This window comes from Spermophilus citellus, assembly GCF_964194105.1.
Source record: "Spermophilus citellus genome assembly, chromosome: 6".
In the NCBI taxonomy this organism is placed as follows: Eukaryota; Metazoa; Chordata; class Mammalia; order Rodentia; family Sciuridae; genus Spermophilus; species Spermophilus citellus.
The window spans coordinates 84,624,775-84,647,606 of record NC_138187.1 but is presented as its reverse complement, the minus strand read 5'-3'; the positions used below and the strand labels follow the sequence as shown (position 1 = coordinate 84,647,606).

The 22,832-nt window shown below is 34.8% G+C and overlaps 1 protein-coding gene across 2 annotated transcripts in view; it reads right to left on the bottom strand.

Annotated features, from left to right (window-relative positions):
* USP6NL (USP6 N-terminal like) overlaps positions 1-22,832 on the bottom strand; it is a 164,921-nt gene that overhangs the window by 52,697 nt on the left and 89,392 nt on the right. The window contains exons 1-4 of one of the 2 annotated variants that reach the window (XM_081298829.1): positions 20,434-20,797; positions 16,338-16,405; positions 13,988-14,070; positions 8,530-8,569 (exon numbers count right to left, since the gene is read on the bottom strand). In XM_081298829.1, coding sequence (XP_081154955.1) covers positions 8,530-8,569; positions 13,988-14,070; positions 16,338-16,405; positions 20,434-20,488 — 246 coding nt within the window. In that variant the 5' untranslated portion in view covers positions 20,489-20,797. Of the gene's footprint in view, positions 1-8,529; positions 8,570-13,987; positions 14,071-16,337; positions 16,406-20,433; positions 20,798-22,832 lie in introns of those variants that run through there. The other variant, XM_081298830.1, reaches the window with a different exon arrangement.

Here is a 22,832-nt window from a genome sequence, read left to right as displayed (position 1 = left end):
CATTCTACCACCAAATTACACTCCCAGTTCCACTTTTTAACTCTTTTACATTCACTTATAAATTTTTTCATAATAAAATAGTGCTTGTGAGCAAAAGATAGTCTGTTAGAATTTTCATTTTTCAAAAGGTTAAGCATAGTCTTTATTATATTATTAGTGATAAAATGTTACAGATGGTTCCAGAAATATGTTTAATTTTAAAACTCAGTGGGGTACTGAAATCTAATTAACGTTTCTGCTAAATGTGACTTTAGAGATGTCCAAGCCTGTGAAAAACTGAGATTGGTCTAAGTTGCCATTTGGTATTTTTTTGTTCTTCTACACTTCCTCTCCTGACTTCTTCAAAGCATAATCCCTTTTCCCACCAACTGAAAAATACCAAGTAATTTAAGCCAATCCAAGAGTATAATAACATACACTTTGCCAGGAACAACTCTGCTGAGTTCTAGCAGATCTCTTACTATCTTTCATTTTTATGACTATGAATTATCAACAAATCATTTTAGGATGTAGTCATTCTTTTTTTAAAGAGACACTTTTGTATTCTAATGTTTATCATATATATATACATATATAGATTATTTTAAATGTTATACAAGGACAAAACAGACACTCTAATTTTTAAGAATCATTAAATATGCTTTTCTTTCCCGACATCAGGAAAGAAAGAAAGAAAGAAAGAAAGAAAGAAAGAAAGAAAGAAAGAAAGAAAGAACGAACGGACAAAAGTTATACCTTGGAGAAGCTCCCAGGTTGTAGAACTTTAAAATTATGTATCAGTAGATCAATCAAGTTTAAATGTTAAACTCCATAATTCTGTCAGTTCAGCTATACCAGACTTAAATGCAACACAAGTTTTTCCCCTCCTACTCATGAATCTGTAATTTATGGATAAAATATACTTTTTCACCAATACATGCTGAAGCTAATTATTCTAAATAATTATTTTGAAGTGTGAAATAATTGAAAATGTGATAAATGTGAACTTAAATGCTCTAGAAAAACAGGCTAAGAAACATCAACTTGCCGTAGACTCATCAACAACACAGAGATGAAACTAGAATATACAGCATATCAGAACTTCCACCCAGAAGTTCAACAGATATTTTAAACTCAACATATCCAAAAAGATTTCCCCAAACATTTTGCCATTACCCTCTGTTTCCTGACATGAATTAATAATATCTCTAAGTACCATGTCAATCAAATTGGAATTTCAAAGTTGTTTTGAGTTTCCCACACCCAAATAATACTTTGCTGGTCCCACCTGTCTCCTTTCCATCCTGTCCTCTCCTCATACAAGTAATCATAGCTCTGGGAAGAATACAATGGCTCCTTACTGACATTCCTGTCTTCAGTTCAGCCTCCACAACTTTTAAACGTGTCTACTTTAAAATCTTTCAAAGGCAACTCATAATCCACAAATAAAGTTCAAACTCAACACAGCATACCTGATGGCCCTTAACAATAAGGCCTGACTAACCTTCCAGATTCACTTGGCAGCTACTGTTATGATCTGGCTATTCTAAATTATTTGTCATTCCCAAAACATGCTGCATTTTCATGCCTCTTAGACCATTTGGTATACTTCTGACTATGATGCTCTTCCTTTCCTCATCTGGCAAAATCCTATGTATTCTCTCCAGATGCAGGTCAAATGCCCAAGGTCTGGAACTTCTCCAAATATACCCATGTCTCAAGCAAGATTAACTGTTCTCTCAGCATCCATACCATAGATTAAGGACCAAGCTGGCCTAGATTCAAATCTGAGCTATGCCTATTATTTTCACTTAGGGCAAATTATTTAATTCTTCTGTGCCTTAGTTGTCTCATCTACAAAATGAGAATTATTATTATTGTTGTTTCAGCACTCAATACTTCATGTTCTAGCTTCCCAAAGATCCAAATCACATTATTAATATTAAAGTATGAACTCCTTGACACAGGGACCACATCATATGTTCATCTTTTAATTTCATCACCTAAAGCAATGATTGTTAGAAAAGAAAACTTATATAGACATTTTTAAAGAAAATAAAAGTTACATAAGAAAAGACAACTGAATAGAACTATGGAGTGATTGTTAGTATTCTATAGTCCCAAGGTGGAAAGGTGGGAAGGAGAATGAATCTAAATAGATAAAAAATCAGAATGTTACTTTTGATTGTTTGATCATTTAATATAGTCTGATTGTTATAATATAGGAATAACCAGGGTAAATTGTAAATCTCTCTATAGCATGATAGTGGAGATGGTATCCTTCCATTACTTTAGCAACACTTTTCAAAATTCTGCCCAAAGGCAGCAAAATACAAAATTGAAAATTGATTCTGTTGCTTTCATGTATAAACATCTTACTTTTCTCAATTTTCCTTTTGAAATATTTCAAACCTGCAAAAAAAAAAACTGGAATAGCACATTGTATACTTGTATGTGCCTTACCCTAGATCTACGAATTATTAATCTTTTGCCAGATTTCATTTATTTCCATAGTTTGGGTGTTTTTATTTATTTATTTATTTTTTTGGTAGCTGATCCATTAAAAAAACTCTAAATATTTCCAAGTATATATCACTTAAGAACAAAAGCACATTATATTAATCACAGTACCATTATTATACCCAAGAAAATTTAAAATTGATTCATCATTACTTCATAAAGAATCATATACCAAATACCCTACATGTATTCCCCAATGTTGTAGGGTTAGGGGGGAGTACCAGGGATTGAACTTAGGGGCACCCAACCACTGAGCCACATCCCTAGTCCTACTTTGAATACTATTTAGAGACAGAGTCTCATTGAGTTGCTTGGTGCCTCTCATTTGCTGAGGCTGGCTTTGAACTCACAATCCTCCTGCCTCAACTTCCCAAGCCACTGGGATTATAGATATGTGCCACGGTATCCAGTCTTATTCAATGTTTTATAATTCATTATCATATGTTTTGAAGCTTTAATTGTCTCATATTTGGCAGACTGCCTCCTATATGATCAGAAATCTCTCCCCTTCAAAGACCTATATTACAAATTAAGACCTATATGCCAAATGTGCTCATTACTACAATTTTTAAAACTGTATAGGAGACTGTAGCATGAGAAAATTCCACTTCCCTTCAAAATGTCACAAAACAAATAGCCAAGGGAAAATAATGCAGAGGGCTTAATGTTGGTTGATTTCTCCCCTTTGTTAGCTCTCCACTACCCCCAGTGGCAAAGAAAACAGTACACCATTGTGTACTTTACTTCCAAGGGCTGTTTTCAGAGGAAAGACTAAACTTCTGCTTTAAGTTTATGATAACCTACTATCTTAAGTTAATGTTGCCTCCAAGTCAGAATTGGCCTCTCCTATTAGGCTAAGGAGGGTGTAAGGATTAAAACTGAACTCATGATCATCCTTGTTACCTCTCATCCTTCAGTGATCTGAGACAATAGTTTTAATTGTATAGGTCCATCTGAACAGCTTGCTCCTAAATCTCCTGCCACTATTCATATAGCGAAAAACTTAGACAAAAGTTAAACATACACAATCCATAGATGATTGTTAAACAGCCTTCTTTTTAAGAATAAGACACCTTAGAACTTTGCTTAAGTTCAAGTGTTCATATGCTTTTATTCTACTTGAATATTAGTGTGATATTGTGACATAATGAGAAATACATTTTTGGTTTCTACTCCCCTGTTTCTGCTTCTAATATCCCTGGGATTCCCTGAGTAACAGGAGAATCTATTATTCTAATGATGTGACTCTTAGTGGGCTCCTGGATAAATTTCACATTCTATCCCCTAAAAACAGGAGAGGAGCTAGTGATTGAATTAATAATCAATCATACTTATATCATAAAACATCCATAAAAATCCCTGCACTTTGGAGAGCTTCCAGGCTGATGAACTCTTGGAGGGTTGCATACCCAAAAAGGGTATCTCTACCTTATCCTATGCATCTTCCGTTTGGCTATTGAGTTGTTTCCTTTTAAAATAAATAAATGAGTAATAATAAGTAAACATGCTTTCATGAGTTCTGTGGGCAATTATAGCTAATGATCAAACCAGAGGAGTAGGTCATGGGGACCTCTTATTTACAGCCCATAATTCAGAAGTACAGGTGACAACCTGGGGCTTTTGATTTGTGCCTGACATCAGAAACATTCTTCTGAAACTGAGTCTTAACCTGTGAGGTTTATGCTAATTCTAGTTATTGCCAAAATTGAGTTAAATACTGCACTACATGAAGAAATTGCTGAATCTATAAAAATCCAATCAGTATCCACTAAGAACTGCTAAGTGTTTGGAGAAAAATTCAAATACATCTTGGTAACTGCATTTTTTTAAGATCCATGAAATGAGAGAATAGTTAAAAAGAAAAAAACAACAACTGTTTTCCCTCCATCTCTTACCATTAATCTGTTTTCAACTAATACAATTAAGACAATGAATGAAGATGAAGTTGACAGGAATCAACCATGCCTAGATCTCACCAGCAGAGGTCAGGAGAGGACAAGAAGTACAAGAAGGAATGGGTCTGTTTTTACAGAACATTTTGAAAATGGCAAGCCCATTAGTTATGTATTTTGAGTAAGGTTTCAAACCATGTAAACTTAAGGTATCATTTTTAAAGAAATAATGGGCTCCAATACTGTATTCATCAGGCAAAATACTGCACTATATGAAGAAATTGCTGAATCTATAAAATAAATTCAGTTTTATATAAACTCTCCTTATTAAAAACATTAATAAGCTCAAAGAAATAATATAATCCATTATTAATATTGTTCTCTGCAGATTAAATATAATAAGTGTGTTTGTTTATTTGCTTAATTGCCTGTTTGGGGGGACCCAAAACACTTGGTAAATACCAGCATTAATCCTCTTATGAGGAAGGATCACTATCCCAATTCTAAATGGAGAGCTACCTCATGTAAAATAATACATCTGCAAAGCTAGAACTAAAGCCATGATCACTTGATCACACACCAGCATGTCGGTATTCCCAAATGGCAGGAAGTATATATGCTTCAAGGGTATGCTTTGTAAAAATTAGAGTCTTCAGCAAGGCTATTTTCTTCACTGACTGTATTCAATTAAAAAGTAAAAGGAAAATTTTTATTAGTTTCCTAGAAGTGGAGAGCATGGCAACTAGGTCTAGGCACTCGCTGTATAATACATGAATTTAAAACAGAAAAACTGGGGGGAAATCTGACAAACTAAAAAGTTTCTAGCCTTAGACTGCTTTGCATAAGTCTAAGTATTCATTCCACTTTAAAGAAGCCAAAACTATACAAGTAGGAGGTCATGCAGTGTAAGTGTGATCGATGTATGAAAGGCCTTCTAGAACCTCAATCAATAGCCTCAAAGTCCTGCCCCAATAAAAATTTGACAAATAAGGATAAAATTACATCTTATTTTAAAATAAATTATTAAGGTATGCATAATCCCTTTTTACTGATGAGTGACTCATTATATTAAATTCATTAGAAACAACCAATTAATTATAAGCCTAATAGCACTGGATAGGAGGTCATCTGTTGTACGGTCTTTAATAAAAATTGAAATTTTTTTTAAAATACAAATTTAACAGCCTCTTTCAAGCATGCATCCTCTACTGGCGCTGTTTTATATTTTTTAATTCACTGTCCCATTTCTTTAGCCATCTAAATCACTGATTTGAAGACTCTAAGATGTTCTGGACCAGAAAATTATTTTATTTTTTTTTCAATTGTAGATGAGCACAATATCTTTATTTTTGTTTGTTTATTTTTACGTGGTGCTAGGGATCGAACCCAGGGCCTCACGCATGCAAGGCAAGCGCTCTACCACTGAGCTACAACCCCAGCCCCAGAAAATTATTTCTTAAAAGGTGGGAGAGGAAGAGGTCAATAATGGGTTACTGGATTTTTATTTTGTCAATTGTGGATGTTTTTGTTTTAAAAAAAATACCATCCAACATTTCTCTCCTTAATTTCTCAAATAAAACACATTTTTTAAAAAATACTTGAAAGGATAATCTCTGCCAGTCTTCAAATCAGTAAGTACTTTTAGGGTTATAAAGAAGTCATTACTTCCATTTACTCAGTCCACACTTATTGAGTAGATGTGATATGCTAAGCACTGTTCTAAGTTCTAGGGATATAGCAATGATCAAAGCAGATTTTTTAAAAAGGGAGGAGGAGGCAGAAGGATGAGGAAGAAGTGGAAGAAGAGGAGGAAGAGAAGGAAGAAGAGGGAAGAGGAAGAAGAAGAGGAAGGGAAGAAGGCAAAAGAAGCCTCATATAGATTACATCCTACAGGGAAACACAAACAAAATAAAACAACAACAAATTGTATAATTTGAAAAATAGTATTAAGTACTAAAGAGAAAAACAAAGGAGGATAATTAACACTAGAGGAGAGAGTTTTCAATTTCAGATGTGCTAGCCAGGGCAGTCTTATTCTGCAGTTGACATTTAGTAAACACCTGAAGGAAATGAGTCTTGCAGCTATTGGTGAGGGAAAAAACATTCCAAGAGGAAGCAGCCAGTGGAAAAGGCCTGAAAGAGGGAATGTGGACACCATGTTCAAGAGATACTAAGAAGCCAGCACTGTGAGCAAGAGTAGGTGACTCAGAGAGCTAACAGAAGCTAGATCATACAGGGCTTTGAAGGTCATTTGAAGGACTTTTCTTTTAATGTGGATGAGATGGGGAGTCATCATAAGGTTCTGATCAGAAAGTAACATGATCTCATTCATTTTAACAGAACCTGGTTCTGGTTGTTTCAGAGAACACATGGAGGAAGGGGCCATGCCAGAGGTGGAAAGATAAGAAGACAGATTACAGTGGACCAGGATAGTAGAGGTAAAGAGGGTGAGAAATCATCAGATTGTGAACACATTTTGAAAGCAAAACACACAGTATTTGTTGACAGATGAGATGAGGGATTTGAAAGAAAGTCAAAGACAATTTAGAAGATTTAGAATGAACAACTAGAAAAGTAGAGTTTTATTTAATGTGATGGGAAACTTGTTAACAGGTGATTTAGGTACTGAACCAAAGACTGTCAACCTGGGAAAAGATCAAAATTCAAAAACTGAAGTAATGTTTCTACTGAGGAGTGTCACTTTTGTGCCACTGTCACTAAAAAACCTTAAGTGAAACCAACTGTAATAGCTAAAACAGAGCTCCAGTTAGGAGAGAAGATAGGGATAAAGACATGAAGGTAGGATACCCTGGTGGTATCAGTGGGTCAGAGGATTAGTTAAGTCAAGGCACTAAATAAAGAGGTAATAGTCAGAGGGTGGGGACAAATCCTTATGCTACCATTTAAAGTGGACCGCTCACCACAGGCAGAATTTACAAAGCAATCACCATTATTGTCACTTTTCATGCACTCCTCAGTGACATCTGCCTTCCCCACCACCAGCATTCCATTTCCTTTCACTAACACTACTGTCTAGAAAGCCACCAATAATCTTCCACCTTCTTCTAGTCAAGGGACACAGTGAATTTCCCAAAGACAGAAACTGTTTTATTTGATCTTAGAATTCTATGCAGTAGCTAGTCTAGTGCAAGACAAATAATTGCTACTCAACAATGCAGCTATTAAAAGAAAGAAGTCCCTTTGCCAAAGCATCTAGGTTATGATACTGAGAGAGAACCAGAGAGTCTTTCAACTGCAGGAAGTGACTGTGGGGCTCTCTATACATGTACATGGCAGTTTTGCCTACATGTTAAGCTTTTGCTATAGTTTTGATTTTCAGAAAATTTTGGTATTAGGAAGATTTTCTAAAATATTTTTCAAATTACAATACCAGTCTCAGCAGTCCTTTTCCCTCATTGGATATACACAAACAGACAACAATCACAAATGACACCTTCACTTTCATTCTACAATTCATTTTTGAGAACAGAAAAAAAATGGCAAAGGAGAAAGGAAACTCTGAGCACTCTTACAACATTCAGTCCCTACTTCTCACACTCATGAAGAAAACCAGCTCCTTGCTAAGTAGATGGAGGAAAGGTTTAAAAAAGAAAAGGCGGGGGGGGGGGGGGGAATAGGGAAAAAAAAAAAGGCTGACATGTTTACTATGTAACACTTGCCTAAGTCCTAAAAGTGTGAAGATACTTACTTGAACATATAAAATGGTTTTTGCTGTTATTTATAGGAAATTTATTGGGTCTCCTGAAACAGTTGTTTTCCAAAGAGCTATTGGTCTTGAGAATCACTGTGAAGCTATTTAAAAGTTGTCTGCCCAGGGTCCTTCCCCAGAGAGGCTGGTTTCACAGACTAAGGTAAGGCCTAGGTGAGATCGCAGCCTCCCACACTAGAATTCAAGTAATTTCCAGTAACAGCTATCTTTCCTTATTTCCAAGTATGTTTCAGAATCTCACAGACCCTCCTAAAATTATTTCATCATTAATTTAATTCCCTTCTAAGCATGATATAATTAGTGTTAAATTTTAACAATGATTGTACCATATAATATGGCACTCAAAATAACCAAGGTGGTTCATTCAATAAAGGCAATTCATCAGTAACTACAAATAAATGGACTTACCCGTTCCACAGCTGCATTATGAAATGGGAGCTCCTCCTCACTGCAGAGAATAACATATGTGAAATAGTTGAAATCAGAGCAGACTTTTAAAAATTATTTATGTACAATGATGTACAATATTTTTTGCCACCACGAGAGTTATATAAGCTTCCATTCCACTGAATTTAACAGAAAACAACTGCTTTTCTGTAACCACAATGTCCTTATCTTATTTCTAGATCCGCCCTGTCCAATTCAGTAGCTACGTGTAGCTATTTAAGTGTAATTTAAAATTCAATAAAATTCAGCATTATTCAGTCTCATTAACTATGTAGCTAGAGGCTGCCATACTGAACATTTCCTTCACTGCAGAAAGTTCTACTGGACGATGCTGCTCTAGAACCAGGAGTCGGCAAACTACTTCTGTCAAGGCAAATACTTAAATAGTAAATATATTTGGCTTTGTGGATCATACAATCTTTTTCATAACTATTCAACTCTTGAGACAATAGTGCAAAAGCAGCCATAGATAACATGTTGACTGAGTGTGGCATTGTTCCCACAAAAATTTTTATAAAATCAGGTAGTGAGCTTGATTTGGCACACAAGTCGGTCTATCAACCTTTAGTCTAGAGTCCAACTAAGGTGTATAATAATTGACTGTTTCAAAAATTAGCATAGTGTTGAGGATGTAGCTTAGTGGTAGAGGACTTGCCTAGCATGCACAAGGACCTGGGTTCAAAGGCCAGTACCACAAAAATAAAAACAAATGAATAAAAATTATCATTAAAAAAAAAAAGCTTCTAGGGGATTTGTGAATGAAAAAGAAAACTTCCACTTTCATTCTATACAATAAAGAAAGCAATTCACTGTTAAAACTTTAAGAGATGATTTTTTTAAAAATACACTCTGTTGTCATGTATTTAAAAAAATTATAATAGAAAAAGAATTCATTTACATCTATATGTATAATCCGAATTGTAATGCATTCTATTGTCATATATAACAAATTAAAATTTAAATTTTTTTAAAAACAAAGAAAAAATACAAAACCAATCAAATTAATTTCTTTGGCATAGAACTTGTGTAATACTAGAATTCTAATATAAAATAATCTGAGACCTTTACATTAACAGTCAGTAGTATAGAAACAATGTATTATCCATAAACTAAGTAATGTGCTTTCAGTGGCTTTCAAAGTAGTACTGATGTTTCAGCAACAGCATGTACATAGTTTTCCCTAAAACTAAACAGTACCACTTTGAGGAGCATAACAGATCAGTATTAATAAGTTCAGTGATTCCAAAGACACTCTGGCTACTTTGCAAAGTCCTTATTTGAACCCTTAAGCCACAGAAATGGAACTGACAAGAAAAAAATGTAATAGCCAAAAGAGATCTTAAAGAGTCCAAATCCCTCACTTCACAGATAAGAAAACCAACATTTTCATTTAGTCATTTAACCTAACATAGCAATGCTCAGCACTATCTAATCCAGTGGATGCAAATGGAGCTCTTTAGCTAGCATAAGAACACAGGAAGAAAAGGGATGGAGGGTGAGAAATCAATTCTGAGGAAGAAAAGAAACTTTTGAGGTTTAAAATTAAAAGCCTTCAAGATGGATGAGACAGCAAGAATGTTAGTTCAGTTTCCCTATGCAGTTTTTTTGCATTATTTCTTATCTCTAAAACTCTTCATAAGGAATCTGCTATGTGCACACACACTGCTCTCCACAAAACCTTGCACTCCTACCTCTGTGTTGGCAGATGCTAATGTGTACAGTCTTCCAAGGAGCTTCCTGGCCTCATCAAGACCTCTGTGCCATGTCCAGAAGACACTCGGCATGCTGAGGTCAATGTTGGTGAATGACTGAGTGGACAGAAAGATGAATGCGTACCTACGTGCGTGGATACATCTTTACTTTGCCACACAAATATCCTTCACGCAGAAAAGAGGAAGGACCACATCTGGGTGAATACAGAGTATTTCTTTACATCAGCAAACTACAGCCCATGGGTCAAGTCTGGCCCATTGCTAGTTTTATAAATAATGTTTTAATGGCTATGCTCATTGATTTGGGCGTTGTCTATGTGTGTTTTCATGCTACAGTAATAGATAGAGTAGTTGTGACAAAGACCATATGGCCCCCACAGAGCCAAAAACATTTAGTATTGACTCTTTATAGAAAATGTTTGACAACCCCTGTTTTAGGGAATAAGGGCTTAAGGGCACCTAAAAGTTGTTTTTTAAGTAAAATAATATTTCCTCATGGAAATACAGTAACTAAAAACAATGACATAGTCATCAGGGGAAAGAGAGAGATTTTAACTGGCTATAGTTTTCATCCACTATTAAACTTGAAATGTATTACTAATTAGAGTATGTGTGCTAATGATTTCTCAACAGTTCAGAGAGAATACTTCTGTCACTGAGATAAACATTCATTTGGAAATTTGAAACTTAATTTGTTAAGATCAATAAGCTTAATACATTACCTAAATTTAATTTTTGGTTTTGAAATAAGTTTTACCTAGCTAGTCAGAATGCACAGGATCAGTAGAAAGAGTTCTCAAGCTCTTGTAAGCAAAACAGATAATCTTTAAAAACAAAAACACCTTTATTTTGGTTCTCATATGTTTATTCAGTCCTGGTAAACTACAGTCCATCTGCTAAATTCCATAAATATACAAATTTGATAAGTAATTGAACATCTGATGCTTGCTATTAATTTATCTTTTTATTTTTTATATAATTTCCTTTTAATTCATCTACTAATAACTTATGACCCAAAAGAATTATTTATCATTATCCAAATATCAGGCATTCTTTGTTGAGCAGACTAGCAGTTTTTGATTAGCATGTTTAAAGTTTTCCAACTTCTTCAATAAGCTTGATTTCTCCATCCACCAGCTGTAACCCCATCACAGGCACAGACTGGAGATGACACCCTATTCCGAAAACTAAACAAAAATGTTGCTGTTCCAACATGGGAGCCAGGCCGGTTTGGCAGCAGCTTTAATATTTATTGTGAAATCCACTGTGAAACCAAAGTATACTATATTTGTTAATCACTGCTCCTCCTTCACATATCATAACAAGTAATTTAAGTTTCCAAAACTATAATTATATTTGAATTCAGCTGCCTTCAGAGAAGACAACAATTTCAACAATTTTTTTGGTCATTTTATTGTATTGACGTTGAACTTAAAACCCAATTTCATTGCAGAACCAATCAAAAATTACAAATAACAGAAAGAAAAGCTCTTTCAATCAAGGTGTGACAGGGAGTAATATCTAAATGCTCACATCAAGTGACTTATTCAACAGTGCAAAAAAACTCCAGTCTACAGGGACATGCAACAAAAGCCACCAGCAGCAATCTCTTTATTTTACTAAAATAAAGCATTGTGACAAAAATCAATGACTTTGGTGAAATTTAATAAAGCCTAACATTACACTCAAATCCATTTCTATGCTTCATTATTTTCATTTGTGCTACCTGCTTTCAGGCTGCTTCATGGAATAAATTAGGAAAAAAATTAGTATGACAGTGTGACAACTGGCAACTGGTTCATCTTCTAATAAGTGTTGAACTTGGCTATCTTAGCATCTATCTTGACAGACATGATCATTTCTAACAGTATCTTCATTAGACATTCTTCCTCTCACCCATCATCCATCCTTTCAATTTTTTTTCTAGGCATTTCATAGAACTTATTCTATATTTCTCTTATTAAAAATACAAGAAGGATGTAGCCGCTATTATACTACTGTAGTGCAAAACACATCCTCTGTGGTGAGACTGCCCAGATCCACCCCCCAAATCTGACATTGGGCTAATTATTTGACCTCTTCCTGCTTCAGTTTTGCTATATAAAAACAGGGAGATTTTTAAAAGCACCTACCTTGAAGACTATTTGAGAGGAATAAGTAAGTTAATTCATGTAAAGGTCTTAGAACACACTAAGTATTCATGAATATTAACTAGCATTACTAACCTAAGTTATTGACTTTTTTCCAACTAGAAGCCAAATGAACCTCAGCACAGAGTGAAAAACAAATTTAAATTAATTGTTTCTAAGACCAAATTCATGTTGTTTCCAGCAAAAAGAAGAAAATTTAGGTAATTAAGAGACCACCTTGGAATGCACAAATTTTTCTTATGGACTTCACACTATATTAGACCATTTTATGATAAAAACATTATTACTGTGGTTCAGTCCCATCAGAAATACCTAGGAAAGTAAAAAACAACTGAGCTGTATCCTATTTTCTGAATCAAAATCTAGTACAGAACCCCAAATGTTTTTTTATTTGTTTAATTTTTCTACCTAATTCTTATTTGCACACAAATCTGAGACCTATAGACTTTAACAGTCTTAATGCTCAAATTAGGACTTCAAAACTTCATTTACATGAGGGAACTACATACTGACCCACAAGAATGTGTAATCATTCCCTGTAACATTTGTGGTCAAGTTTGATTTAAAAGACAGGAGAGGTTAAGAACTGTATTAAATACTGCTCTGCTAGTCCAATGAAATTCAAAGTCTTTTGATTATAATACCTTGGGGAAAAGTTTCAGATGTGTAATGTCTAGTATTTTTCCAGAACTTAATAAAGCATTCTTACATTTTATTTCTTCAAAGGCTCAATACTCTTAAGGTACACAAAGCAATTACTGATTCTTGTTTTCAGGTAAAATGGTTTATAGTTTACTGACCAGGGACCAGCAAAGCCACAAAAAGCACACAGAGATATTCCTAGCTTTTCCCTATGTACAATAAACAAAACTGGAAGGTAAATTTGAATGAAAAGTCAGTTAATTCTTAAACTATATGTAACAAATGTATAGAGATGAACAGAAGTCTCTAACCTATGGGAAGCTGACACAACAATACCAGAATCATAACAAGCAGATTCACATCATCTTGTGGGATGTTTTTTAAGAGTCAAAGTTCACTTTCACTGTTTTATTGTAGTGGTCTAGGTTTCTCTTAACTCTTTCTTTATATAATATACTCACGATAAATGGGATTAATTTTGAGAAGCAATATCATGAATACATTTATAGTAGGGAAGATGAATGGCGTTTCTTTTCATTGCTCATTTTTAAGCTACATAACCCTAATGTTCTAATTGCCAATTATTTTTAAAATGCATTTATATGAAATTAAATATTTTGTAATTATTCTAGAAATAACTGTTATCCATGTATGTTTAATTCTGATAAATTATTAATACAACTCATTTATTGCATTTAATATTCTTACCAAAACCCCCAAAATATTAAACTCTATTCTTAACTATATAGTTCAATTTAAATCAAAAGGTTAAAATTCCAGGAATTTAGTATCAAAAAGTATATTGTCAGACCATTGCTGGAATTATATTCATAGAAATTCTATTAAAAATAAAAAAATAGGTGACAATAGAAACATTAAAATATAAAACATTAGCTTTCAATCTATGTGACTTACTGTAAAAAGCCAAATCTATCCGTGACTTTGTAAACAAGGTAATCAGCATCTTCCCAAGGTTCAATATCTGCACCTTCTCGTCCCTAAAACAACGGACAAAGGAATTTATAAAACTGAATAATTTTTTTAGAAAGATCCAAAATCAAGAACATTTTTTTAAACCTAACTCTTTGGGGCAATATGCTAGTCCTAGTTGTAAGCTATGAAGACACTGTGTGTCACAGAGCAGCTGACAAGCAGCCGAGCCTGATGAGACTGAGCTCCTGAGGGAAGCTAATGAAGCTGGAGCAGCAAAGAGGCTAAGAAAGCCACCCAGGAGGAATTGCCAAACTTTACAAGTTTTACAGTGAATATGTCTTAGAAAACTCATTTTCTTGTCTTCCTCCAAATTTGTCAAAAGAACAGGTTATGTACTTTGTCTCTCTACTGCTTTGCTTCACAACTACATTAGCTCTGAAATGACTCTTGCCACAGTCAACTCTTGCTCTTCCAATTGTGAGACCCAGTGGACACTCTTCAGTCCTTACCTAATGAAATGTGGGGCAAATTGGTCAGTGTGGCTCGCTCTCTCCTCCTCTCTTCCATGACACTATGCCCTGGAAGTTCTCCATAGGCCTCTCCAACTCCTCCTCTGATGGGTTTTTCATGAATGACTTAACTGCTGATATGCCCAGACTTCTGTCCTAAGCCCACTGCCCATTTACTTTTATTTTAGGCTGTTAATTAGTCACATATGACTATCCACACCAATCCCTCAAATTTTAGATTCAAGCATGCAACTATCTTGTGGACATCTCCATCTGTATATGTTTTATAATGTTTGCTCATATTCTTTGAGTAGACTATGAGCATCTTGTGGGCAAGGACTGACGAAACTCATTTCTGTGTTATAACATGGAAGAATCCCCAGTCTTGTGTAAATTATGTGTTGGGGAGGGGGGGAGCATGGAAGTCTGAATGAATGAGAGTGCTTTTTATGAGTTTCACATTAGCTAAGCAGTTAAAAAGGTTAACTAGATTTTTCACAGACCATGCTAAAACCTAATCACAATAATAAGAAACTGTGTTCCAAACAACCAACTTAAAAATGAACTCTGAGAGGCTGGGGTATAGCTGGGTGGCAGAGCACCTTGCCTAGCAATGTGCAGAGACCTGGGCTCAATCTCCAGTAACTCACCCCAACCCCAGATCCCCAAAACCCCAGCAAATTCTGGAAATTGTTAAGCTGAATATTGCCTATATGCCTCCCTGGAAGAAGGGCATGGTGTAGATGGCTTATTATTCTCACAAATAATAAAAAATAAAAGCTATACAATTACATGCAAGCAATGCAAGTTTTAAGTATGACATTTATAAATAATACTGCAATTCATAAACCTCAGAAGGGTAATAAATAAGAAGTGAAAATTATCAACAATTGTGATTTTCTAGGACATCAAAAATCAGATTCCACTGGACATAACTTTCCTGTGTTCATATGTGAATACACAGCCAGATAATGCCACACCATGACAACTACAAGAATGGTCTCCTAAGTAGAGTAAGTCATACTCTATGTATGTATAACATGCCAAAATACACTGTACATGTGTATCTAAAAAGAACGAATAAAAAATAAGTAAATAAAAATCAGATTCTATTCTAATGCAAAGACAAAATACTAATGAAAATTACCTATGAATGTATAAATACAAAATCTAAGGTCTACTATAAATTCACAACAGCACACATAAATTATGAATACAATGGGTAAGTAACTCTATTTACTCAATTACTCAAGTACTTATTGAGTACCAAGAATGAGTCGGGAACTTTTCTGGGTATTTAGAGTACAAGAGCAAATCAAACAACAATAACAAAAATCTTCCCCTGAGAATTTACATTCTAGGAGAGACAGCAAAAAACAAAGTAAAATATATAGAATGGTGATGTAATAAGTATTACAGTGAAAAATAAAGGGGATACAGTGTGCCAAGGGATAGAAAGGGGAGGGAATAAAAAGGGAGGTTTTTATTCCCTTTTTACTATCTGAGTAAAGACCTGAAAGAAAGGAGGCAAAGAGGCTTGAGAATATCCAGGATATAAATATTCCAGGCAAGGGAAATAACCAGTGCAAAGGCCCTGAGGCAGGACCAAGCTTTTTGTTTAAGGACAACAAGAGAACAGAGTGGCAAAAAGGTGGAAGAGAGAATTTGGAGATGAATTCACAGGAAAAAAAAAAAGATAAGCTCCAGGTTTTCATGAAGTAAACAAAATGCCTCTGTAATTTAAGCTTTCCAAAAGCAAATCCCTTTCTATTTATGTGATTTTTCTAATAAAACTTACTCATAGAGTAAATATGGATACTTACTCGGTCATATTTAGCAACTATTTCAGCTCGTTCCTGGGCAAGTTTCAGTGCTACATCCTGCTCCGAATCTGCAGAGATCAAATTTAGATGAAGTGTTATTTTAAGGATCACAAAGTTAGTTAATTATGAAACAAAACCAAACCAAAAATCAAACAAAAACTAAAACTGCCTGAAATGAAGTATCAAATAAACTTATAAAAATTAAGTATTCATAATACAACTTTAGAATATCAACATATCTACCTTTTCAATATTATGAATGATATTCAAAAGAAAGAAAATTTATTAACAGCATAAACATCAGGACAAATAAATCTAAGCCTTCAAGAATTGGTTTTAGATCTAAAATTTCATGGAAGTAAAACTGAAACAGAAAGTTTTGTCTTCAGATGAAATCCACTTGGGCAGAACCTGAGACCTTCCAAAAAAGTGTTAAAAAGTGGCAGAAAAGGAGAAGACTATTCAAAAAGGGTTTTTAAAAGTAAGGTAATTTCTCCACAAAATAAACCAGTGTAAGATATATTTCAGGAGTTACTAAAAACTTTATATCACATGATGATGACATTCACATCTTCATTTAGCTTTTCAGGCCTGTAGATTAGTTAGTTGCCTCAACTACAATAACAACCTCCTAGCTGATCACCAGGCCTCCAGCTCACAACATGCACACCCACAGCCTTCTTCCTTATTAAAGGCACAAATCTGACAACAAAAGCAGAGATCATAGCATGAAATAGTATGGATATGATTATGTATCCCAAGTATCATAAATGAAAATAAAAGATCACAGACAGATTATATAAATGGCATTTCCAATTAAGCAGCAAAGACAGCATTACAAAAGAAAGCTGGGTGAAGGTCAAGAGCTAAAAATTCACAAGAGTAATTTGCAGAAGCAACAACTATGTTTGTGTTCTTACCAAGTGTCTGCTAGGAAGACACTGCCAGGCAGAAGACACTGCACTGAGCCCTTTACCATGCCTATCACATGTAATTCTCAGAATACTCTAAAGCAGGTATCACTAGTAATCCCCCACCAAGGTTAAATGAGGTTTGAAGATTTCAAGCAACTTTTCAAGATCATAAAGGTAGGGTCAAAACTAGACAGTCTTGACTCCATAGCCCACAACTTCAACCACTACTTTATTACTAAAAACACTAAAAGGATTTCCAGCTAAAGATGGCAGATGGAACACACCTGGCAGATGGAACACACCTTTATATCCATTTCTCCTAAAAGCCTATTAAAATAACAACCATACTAAAATGAAACTCCCTCCCTCAAAGCACCAGAAAACTTTGGTTCCTGAAGAGAGGAAAGGGTGGGGTTAAAAACAAGGGAGTTGAGTAAAGGGAATCAAGTCCCTGAGGGTTGAAGGGATGGATATGTGTGGCCAGAGGAAGGTGCTGGGTAGAGGACCACGCCCTTATTCTCCAAAGCAGGAAGCCAATAGATAATGCCAAAACTGAAGAGCAGGAAGTGGCAGGTCAGCGTGTTACCTAGAGCATGAAAGTAGTGGAGTGTGGTTACTCCTATGCAGTCGGCATTGAGGAGTATGGGAGTCAGCTGTTTCCAAAAAAGTCTTAAAAAGACTGCTAGATCTCTAAGCTAAGTAAAGCTCTGATAAAAATAAAATCTAAATTTAAAATAACAAGATATGGGAAAAATACACCTCATTAGTAACTGAAGAAGTATGTTTTAAAATATCACATTGCCTCTATCTCAGACTAACCAAACACTGCACTGATATTACTCAATGCTGACCAAGAGTGTGGGAGAATGTGCAGTTCCTTCATGAAATCTTTCTGGAAGGTAATTCAATAATAAGTCTCAGAAATCTTATCAGCAATCATATCCTTTACCCAATATTTCACCTCTAGGAATTCATGCCAACAAGATAATCAAATAAACACAAGGATGTTTATAATAGTAGAAATGGCAAAAATGAGAACTGGTAATTTTTAAAAGTTTTTTTGGGCAGTGTGTTTATGTTACTACTTATGTTACTACTAAAGACTGGTTAAATTTTTACAATGCACTAATGCAAACAAAAGTTTGAAATAATCAACGTAACTAATAAGTACATCTAAGTCTTCAAGGGTGGGGAAAACAAATGAATAAAAATTTAATTCAAACTAGGGAACTTGACTATTTATTAAACTCTGTGTCAACTATCAGAGCCACTAAATACGGATTACTTTGGTGATAAGGCCAAATGCAATAGATGAATTTTTCTTGGAATGTGTTTTATGTCAGTCCTTTATTCCTGCTTCTACTCCTAGGAGTCTCAACTACATTTACAACACAACAATGAGAAGTTTGCAAGTATAAAAGCAGGAACTGGAAATGGTATGGAGTTGGGGGAAATGCCAAGTGTCCCAAAAAGACTTCATTATGGCAAATTGCAAAATATAAGTATTCACAGGATTATCACCAGGCTAGAGAGTTCGAGAAAAGAAAACCTAATTATGTAATAGAGACCATACTGGAATTGGATGAAACTGCATCCTGACTTTCTGAGTGGAAGATCATATACTTTAACAGGCCCAGAACAGTTGATTCTAGTCAGGTAAGTAAGTTCTAAATTTTTAAATCCCCTTAGAAATTTTTTATCCTTACATTTACCCGTGGGAAGACATTTTTTGAAATATTAATGAATGTGTGCTACAAAGAGAGAGTGGATTTAAAACAAAACCAAATTTTTAAAAATACAGCCAAATCTGCTTCTTTTTAGGAAACTAAACAGATGTCAATCTTTCCCAATAGTGAAGCTAGAGACATTGTTTAATAATCTACACTGAGAGGCAGTCATCTACAGAATAAGAAGTAGTATCGATCCTCAGCACCACATACAAACAAAGATGTTGTGTCCACCGAAAACTAAAAAATAAATATTAAAATTCTCTCTCTCTCTCTCTCTCTCTCTCTTTAAAAAAAAAAAAAGAAGTGGTATCCTTACGCAGGGTTAACTATAGTTCAATAATGTTGTGATGGTCAGGTCTCTAGTTGAAAAGTTTATTAAGAATTGTACTAGAATATTCCATTTGGTTCATTCTGATTGCTTATTTAGAAATTCTATTAAACAATACAAAGAACTTAAACCAAAACATTGGCCACAAAGACACCAATAGCTATCTTGTGTCTCTGTGCAAGTATGCACAAAGTTCCAGGCACCTACTAAACTATGACAGCTGTGTTCATTGGTACTTACATCACATGCTATTATCAAATAAAAATTTAATCAGGGCATTATGCCATTAACTTACATCATATCTTATATTCCTCCTGCATGATAAATTCATAATTAACAAGTTTATTTTGAAAAATTTGCTTTGAAGTAAAATAGTTTTTGTTGCCAAAACATTAATCAAAATTTTGTGCAATATGGTTGTTAGACTAAATATAGTTTAAAAACAGTTCCTATCATTAAAAGTAAAACTATGTGTGTGGGCGGGGGGAATCACTCTCTTACTCTTTTTTTTTTTTTTTTTTTTTGAGAGAGAGAGAGAATTTTTTAATATTTATTTTTTAGTTTTCGGTGGACACAACAATTTACCTGGTGCTGAGGATCGAACCCAGCGCCCCGTGCATGCCAGGCGAGCGCGCTACCACTTGAGCCACATCCCCAGCCCCCACTCTCTTACTCTTAAATATCACTCTCTTACTTCACCAAGTTGTTAGTTTAACACTCCTGGTATACAAGAAAATATCTTTGGGCACAAATCGATGGAAGAAAATCACAACTATACTATCTTAAGAAGCATTTTAAAAACTGACAACTATTGAGATTTTGAGATCTCTATTTCCATTTAAAACCCCTACTCAAAAAAAGCCTTTTAAGAATCAAGTATCTCCCTGAATTACATTCTTTAAAAATAGAAAAGTTCATAAACTTTTGTGTTATAAATTTAGTGTTATATCTAAATTCCTGTTTAATGTCACTAAATTAATTCCAAATTCATACAAAGTTACTAAATTTAAAAAGTTTCAAATTCAATCCAACAAAACAAAATTGGTGGCAGACAGTTTTCTTAGTGTACTCTTTGACAAATGAGTGCTATATATGAAACATAGTCAATTTTAAAAATACTTTACCCTTTGTTGGATAATCAGTCTGTCCTTGGGAATTGACAGCTGCTTCAGTCCTCATAGAGTAACTTATCTATTCCAAGCTTTCATTATTATGTTACAGTTCTCAAACACACCAAGGGTGCCAGGTGGTACCTTACACATGCTGCACTAACTAAAACAAAAAATGAGAGGAAGGAGCTCACTTTAAACTACATGCGAAACAAGCAGAACAAAGTTTGAGATGCAGTCTGTCTTGTTCCAAGCGTGAAAAAAGACCTCACTGTGGTTACATGTACTGTAGATATCTGAACAAAGATGATATTTGTTGAGAGTGAAAACATGTCTTTCAGGCTAGATCTCAACTACAAGCCACACCAGCCTACACCCAGCATTCCATCTAATAAGCAATGAGGGTTTTAAACAAGAGGCTTCATAATTTGTTCCAATCTTGTGCTTCAAAATTAGCCATATTCTTAGTACTTTTAATAAAACCACAGAAGCAACAAAGAAAACTTTTATTTCAAACAGTAAACTCAAGTTAAAAAGAAATGCTTTTCTCCTTAAATACAAACTTAAATATATTTCATATCTTAACATAATTTAAAAAAATATTTTAGTTGTAGATGAACACAATATCTTTATTTTATTTATTTATTTTTATGTGGTGCTGAGGATCAAATCCAGTGCCTGACATGTGCAAGGCAAATGCTCTACCACTGAGCTACAACTCCAGCCCTCTTAACGTAATTTTTATTGTGAAAATTTCAGCTGGATTCAGACAATAAACAAATACATACTACAACAGGGGTCTGGACATTTTTAATACACCACATACCTACAGGTGAAAGGAAAGATTCGTGAAAAAGTGTAAGTTCTACAGGATGACAATATGAAATTTTCTATTTTATGTATTCCTTTCTTCTTCTCATTGTTGCTTCCCTTAAATGAAAAGGGATTTATAATTTGTGAACCACTTTTCAAAAGTAACAGCCCTGTCAAATGCATGCCTTCAAACATTAATTACACTTAACAGCACGCTAATGAATTAAGTTAATGCTCAGCTGAAACCAGTTGTAACATTCAGCAAAAGCAAAAGATTGCAGAAGCATACAGAAAGGAAAAATGTCAAGTCTTACGTGAAGGAATGAGAGAGTGGCATTAAATTTTCTATAGTTAGAAAATAATGAAGCACTATTTACAGAGTTCGGGGGAAAATTTATCATGAACTTGGAACTGTACACTAAGCATGAGGAAAAATAAAAACATTTTTACAAAGTATAAGAAGCTGAAGAATTATGCTCCCCTTCAAAAAAATGATGTCTACATCCTGATCCCTGGAACCTGTGAAAGTTACTTCATGTGGCAAAAGGGATTTGCAGATGTGGTTAAATTAAGCATCTTAAAAAATAAGTAAATAAATAAATAATAAAAATAAACTTTAAAAAATTAAACATCTTGAGACAGAGAAATTATGGTGGGCCCAGTGTAATCATAAGAATCCTTATGAACAGAAGGCAAGGAGGCCAAGGAGAAAGGAGGCTGAAATGACGCAAGAAGGTTCACAAGCCAAGGAAAGCAGGTGGCCTCCAGAGAGGGAAAAGGCAAAGAAACAACTCTCCCCTTGCAGCTCCACAGGAACTGGCCCTGCTGACCTCTTGACTTCAGCCCAGTGAAATGGATTTCAAACTCCTGACCTCCAGAACTCAGAGTAAATACTTATTGTTTATGCTGCTAAGTTTGTGATAATTTACTTCAGCAGCATGCATATATAAGGATTCAAAATTTAATGCCTTTATAATGTTTCTTTGAAAAATCATTTGAGAACATACTACAGAAAACCAAAACAACAGCAGCAACAAAAAGAACTGATCCTCTCTCCCTGACCAAATAGCAATCAGGCTCCTTTGAGTTAGTTCCTTGACAAAGCCTTGACCTTATCCCTGACCTGCTTTTGCCATACCTAGCCCAGTTGTAGCAAGAATCCTGCCAAGTCAGTTTGGTGAGAATCCCCCTATCCCTGGAATTTAGTCATCCTTAATCTTTGGTGAGATTCCTCATTGCCCACCTTATTGTTTTTGTTTTGTTTTGTTTTGTTTTGTTTTGTTTTGATGCTGTGCTGGATATGAACCCAAGCCTTGTGTATGCTAAGCAAGCACTCTACATGGGCTACACCACCACCTCCTACCACCTTTGATGTGTGAGTATCCTGACCTGTCTTCAGCAAGAATCCTATTATGTCTGTCTCCTCTTAGTAATTTTCCACCCACTGACAACCTCTCCATCCCCTCAACCCTACTCACTGGCTGTAAATTCCCACTTGTCCTTGCTGTATTTAAAATTAAGCCCACTTGCTGTACTTGGAATTAAGCCCAATCTAGACTCTCTTCTCTGACAGTCTTGACACACCTACTATAATAGTCCTA